Here is a 6,188-nt window from a genome sequence, read left to right on the forward strand (position 1 = left end):
TTACATTCATGAAACGTAAAAAAAAAAAAAAAAAAGAGGAAAATATGCAGGCTAAAACTTTTTTTCTGACTGATTTGACTTATTGGTTGAATTCTCTTATTCATGACAGATGCAGGCTGATTAAATGATCTATCTTTAACTGAAAACTGTATATCTCTGAATATCATGAATGTTGTGCTGTTTTATTGATGAACTGAAGTTCAGACATGACAATCGTTGTCGATACAATAACTTGCTGCAGAAACAATATGAATTGATGGGGAAGATTCAGAAGGTCAAAAGCCAAAGAACAAACATTCCCTGTAAAGCATGTGTTAGTAAACTTAACATTTTCTCTGATACTCAGTATTTCTGAATATAGGCTACTTGAATATCCTTGAGAACGATTAAGACATCATATATATATGGTGCGCATGCGTCTCACTTCATGTAGTTGTTTTTGTAAGATACATCAAACCTTGACATACGGAAGTCTTTTTTTTTTCTTGAAAAACAATTGTTTCATCATAATTTTAGAATTTTTTAATATATTTTAATACAGTATACTTGAAAACATTAGGATATCATGATTGTAAGGTATATTCTGAGTGAAAACAGTTTGAACAAATGTGATACTTTTCCGGTATCACTGAAGATGTAGCTAGCTTGTGTCGGTGTTTGGCCGGATTTGTTTTGGTCTTCATTTAAACTGGCATTAACAGATTTTTTTTTTTTTTTTTTACATTGCTAATACTTTAAATGTGGATTGAGTAATAAATGACTAACATGTTTACCTGCAGGAAAATTGCTTTAACTTGGTTTTGATTTAGCAATAGCATTTAGCATTAGCATTTTGTACGATCATCTTGAATCTCATTGCTTATACAATTATTAGTTTTATTTGATGGTAATTTGATTTGTCTATAGTCTCTAGTCACTTCAAGGAGTTCAGGTTTAACCAGTAGAGTAAGGCAGCTTTAAGAACATTTACTGCTAAATTGAACATTTACAGATGAGTTTAGCACACAGGATGATGATGACGATGCAAAGAAAAGGCCTAAGATTTTCTTTTTCTTTATTAAATGCTTTCAACCAATTATCCAATAGTAAAGGATGAATAATGAATGTATTTAAAATGTATGTAATTATTAAATAACAACTAAATTACAGTAATTATTTATTAAATGATAAAGACCAAATGATCTAATTGTAACAATTTACTTCAAAATAAAACAAGATTTTCTAAACAGATCTGAATGAATTACTTTTAGAGGCTTTATACTCATTGAGGAACGTACAGGAAACACTTTTTTTTTTTTTTCTGTTTCTGCAGTTGCGGCTTCATCTGTATGTTTGCGGTGCTGATAAACAAAGGTGAGCATCAGAACGACACATCAGAAAGATAAATTCATGCCACAGACTGAGTGTTTGAAAGTTTGTGTTGTTTCAGTGTCTCTGCAGGAAACAGTAGAGGCTGTTATTGGTGGTTCTGTTCTCCTGCCGTGTTCTTCCACTGAACATGATCTGAAACCTCAAGACACTGATGTACACTGGAGACACAATGGCAGCAAGCTTGTGTATGATATAGTCAAGGGTGAAGATTCAGTATCGGAACAAGACCATCAGTACAAGAACAGAGCTGAAACTTTTCCAGAGGAGTATGAGAGAGGAAACTTCTCCATCAAACTCAACAATCTTCAATACACTGACGGAGGAAGATACATCTGCTACATCACACACTCATCTGAACAGAAAACTGTACAGCTGATCATCAACGGTGTGTGAAACTGGTCTATTAATACATGATTACATAGTTGGCATTCGCTAGTTAATGTTCCAGTATAATTATAGATGGATTTTTTGTGGATTTTTTTACATGTTTATTCTTTTCTTTTCTAGGACAACAAAGAGAAAAAACACCATCGCCTTTGCTCTGGGTTTACATAGTATTACCTGTAGTATTAATAGTGCTTATAGCTGGTTTAATCTTTCTCTTGAGAAAAAGAATCCACACTGCCTTATCCTCTTCTGGAGAACAACAAACAGAGACAGAAATGACAAGTCAGGACTAAAAGCTTTAATTTTTACTTCCGCTAACTCTCATGACTGTTTTTTTACATTTAGTTCAATTGTTACAGCTTTCATTGGTTCATTATGGTGTCTATTGTGTTAGTATATTCTTGCCTTATACACAGCATTGTTAAGATGTTGGAACAGTGAAACAGGAACTTTTTTGGCTAAAGAGAAAGTGAGTCTGTCAGTATGTTTCTGCCTGAATAAATCTGCACCCCAAGTGCTCTTTCATCATCTTGTATTTGCTGGTAGTAAATGCCTTTTGTATTCATGCATTATTTTATGTTTCTTAAATTTGAATTTACTAAATCTGATTAATTCCTGTTATTACATCATCGAAAGGTTAATTTCAGTGTTTTTAGGTACATTCAGTCTATATAAAACGCTTACTGTAGCTCCATGCAGGGCCGTAATATCTGTCCATACAACCACAGTGTTGAAGCTTCATGGGAATGCATTTCAGTTTTCCCAGGTACTTTCAGAGAGGCAAAGAGTCTTGTGTTTCATTTTATAATCTCTTTATGTACAAGAAACAATAAATGTGTGGATGAAATTGGGAAATGTCGGTGTTCAGATACCTTGCATGTTATACGTTAAGGAAATGTTTTCTCAATAAATGATCCAAATAAATAAATCCCATAATGCCTACTTTTCATATATTGCTTACATTGTCAGTGTCAATCAGTCTACCTCATTCTTGGTACTGAATATTCTGTTTAAAAAGTTACCTTGAATATCAGCAAAAATTGTAAATATATTATCTCACATCTTCTCAGCAGAAATTATAATCTTGAGTATATAGAGTAGTACTGCATATCTCCGAAGAGTCTTTGATCAGATTTATAAAAGACAGATGCTGTACCTATTCTTTCCGAATACAGTCGAGCTCTTGGAGGTGTTCTGTAACCGCAGCTATAGAGTCAAGCACAATTCATCATCGCATTATCCCTGGAGAACGTTTGATTCACTATACTTTCATGTTGTTTACATTATATGCACTTGTTGCTGATTGACAACAAAACAGACATTTGATGTTACTTACCGCCTGCGGTTTTCGACTCATGATTGGGATACTTTATCACTGTGACCGCTCCATGTTTCAGTTTCAAACGATCTGCAAATCCAGCATCGAACTGGGCTTTATTTATTAAACATTCATCACCAAAATGACAGGTGTCGTGCCGAAAATTGATTGCCGTCCGCGGAAGCGCGCGCAGCGTGTTAAAGCTGTATCGCCCAGTCTCTTTACGACTACAGCTGCTTTTATGTGGATCCAACAGACATAACGTGCAAATAAACATCAGTTAATGTCCGTGGTAATAGTGATTGAAGCCTAAAAGTGATTGAAGCCTCTACTTATTGATTGAAAGGGTTATTTCTGCCCTGAAATTAGTTGATTTCCCTTTTAGGCTTCAATCACTATTACCCATGGACATAAGCTGATGTTTGCACGTTATGTCTGTTGGATCCACATAAAAGCAGCTGTAGTCGTAAAGATCGGCGATACAGCTATAAAACGCTGCGCTCGCTCCCACGGACGGCAATCAAGTTTAGGCGGACCATCACTTTTCGGCACGACACCTGTCGCAAACAAACACACTTGCACAACTCCGTTGCAAAAACAAACTGCATCCACTGTTCCCTTAACGCTGGGTTCTTTGGGAAGCTGAACAAGTTTTTCTTTCCATCACAACCAAAAACACACTTCTTTGGTGACATAATTGATTTTGTGGTCTAAAACCAAAATGACAGCACTGCCGACTGGCTCCGTAACCCGAACGAAGCACGTTGAAGGGCATTGCTCTCACTCTGGCTGATGTGTGTGTGCACTCACTTTTCCAGTAGAAGTGCCCATACAAGGAATTCTGCAATTTATGACGTCATAAAGGGCCATACTCGGAAAAAAACCTTTCGAAACTTGTGCTGCATCTCAAATCGCCTATACTACGCCCTAAAAGTATGTACTCTTTTTGTGAAGAAAAAGTGCATACTTTTGAGTGTAGCAGAAGAGTAGACAAGCTTTGGGATATACTATCATGTCATACAATTGCGTCTTTAATGGTTGCTCTGTCACAGTAAACTGGCCTGTCAATCATCTTGTCACAGTTAAAATTCTCCACATTTAATTTTATACTCAGGTGCAGAGTTGATGGGCTTTTATTTAATAAAAATAAAAAAACAAAACACACACACACACACACACACACACACACACACACACACCCACACCCAAGACAAGACAAAACATGACATGAAAGCACACGGCCAATGAAAACACGAACCGCGTGCTACACAGAACACGACAACACAAGTGGAAAGAAGAGCGTAAGGTCCGAGTGAACTTGAAACGGCACACGATAAGACAGAGCGGAGGAGAACGAGCGAAGGCTCATCCTGTGCGCTCACAAAAGAATACAAACACGTGGAGCATAAGTATCTGAATCCCGACACAGAACCGAAGCCAAACCAAGCTGTAGGCAGACTACCATGCCGAATGAACTTTGTTCTGTTGTTTGTGGAATTTACAGACTGACACAAAAGATGGCGGCAGCCAGCGGGACAGGTGCGTCAGGAGCTCTCCTGGTGCTTTTAGTTTTTGGAGTTATTTTAAACTTGACAGATTCGGGACCGTTTGTAAAAATAAAGCAAGCTTCCCAAAATATAACAGTGTACAGAGAAACAACATTAATAAAGCATTTCGGACACGGAAAGCATATGTGATGCGATCTGGGAAAACCCGTCGGATGTCGCGCTGGGCCGTTTTCAGTAAATTCCAAAATAGTTTGAATGTCAGTTTTTTTGTCAAATTTTTTTTTCCATTAAATTATTATTCTATAACATCTTTTCTCTTATCTCTGAAAATATCTTGGCAAAATTCCCTTGTTTAGTGCAGAAAAACAGCGATTTATAGTGTCAAGCTGAAAATACTCTCTTTCTCTAATGCATTCTATGCAACCATTAACGCCCGGCAGAGGTGAAAAAAACAAAACAATCGCCGTATATCCCATACACCTGTCCGTCTCGTAACACTACAAAGATAGTTTACCTTTAAAATAAACCACATACATGTACAGTGAATGTGTATAGTGCGCATTTCGCGCCAATCCTGTTTAAACTATAACGTCACGCAGTTTCATAACAATCGCGAGATGGACGCGTCTCAACGGTGACAGTTATTTAAACCTGTTTTTCTCAAAATTCCGTTCCAGAAAATCATAGAGACCGGCCGACTTCAGATAAACATAACTTCTGCTACCAACAAGCTATGATAAAAATAAAAACAGATTTGGAAAGGGCTTGATACCAACATCCATATGATATCAAAACCTGTAATAGGTAAAATTTCACCATGTGGTGGGTTTTCCCAGATCGCATCACATATTTTAATGCAAGCGTTTGTAAACACAGGCCAGGATCAACACAAGCGAAGTAATGCAGTCTAGGGCAAACGCCAAAGTGACAGTGGGATCATTATCATAATTTACCTGTTGCTGTCTGGAGATGTGCACCCGTGCCCAGGTCCGACTTTCCATGGTGCCAGCTGCAAGGAAACAAGGAGCATTATCCCTGCTCCTCAGGCGCTGGGGCTCACTCGACATCGACCGGGAGGTGGATCTATCGGTGGCGGGGAGCGGAGATCTCGGACAAAGAGGGCTGTGACGCCGGGTAGGCCTGGGTTGGCCATCTGTCGGCGCGTGGATCGTCAACAACGGAGCTTTCACCGTTAAGGAGCAAACATCTATTTCCTTGCCCTACATTTCTGACCCTACTGGATCATATCATCCTGATGTCACGGTAACTGGTCATTGCGCTCAAGGTAAGCGTGAAAATCTGCACGGTAAAACCCACAGTGCATTCAAAAGCATCATAAACCCTGCTCTGAAAAAACACTGCAAACTGAACTTTTTTAAAACCGTCAATCACTCTCGACTGATCTGGGATCAACAACTCAAACCTACACTGTCAGAAATAGGGGTACAGTAGGAGTCCATTTCTGTCCCCCAAGGTACAATCTGCACTGTACCCCATAGAGCTTATTATTGGACCTCAAGGTACATATATGTACCTTTTTGAGGCTCAAAAAGCATTAAATGGTACATATACTATGTACCGTTTCTTTTAAAGGTTAAGGTACA

The 6,188-nt window shown here is 38.2% G+C and overlaps 1 protein-coding gene across 1 annotated transcript; it reads left to right on the top strand.

The window, feature by feature from the left end:
• Positions 1 to 1,299: 1,299 nt before the first annotated feature.
• LOC311295395 (V-set domain-containing T-cell activation inhibitor 1-like) lies at positions 1,300 to 2,689 on the top strand. The gene is made up of 3 exons (XM_084416744.1): positions 1,300 to 1,353; positions 1,430 to 1,756; positions 1,879 to 2,689. The coding sequence occupies exons 1-3, from the start codon at positions 1,329 to 1,331 to the stop codon at positions 2,049 to 2,051; spliced, it is 525 nt and encodes a 174-aa protein (XP_084272870.1). The 5' UTR covers positions 1,300 to 1,328; the 3' UTR covers positions 2,052 to 2,689.
• Positions 2,690 to 6,188: the final 3,499 nt, after the last annotated feature.

Source organism: Rutilus rutilus (assembly GCF_951802725.1).
Source record: "Rutilus rutilus genome assembly, chromosome: 8".
Taxonomy (NCBI): Eukaryota; Metazoa; Chordata; class Actinopteri; order Cypriniformes; family Leuciscidae; genus Rutilus; species Rutilus rutilus.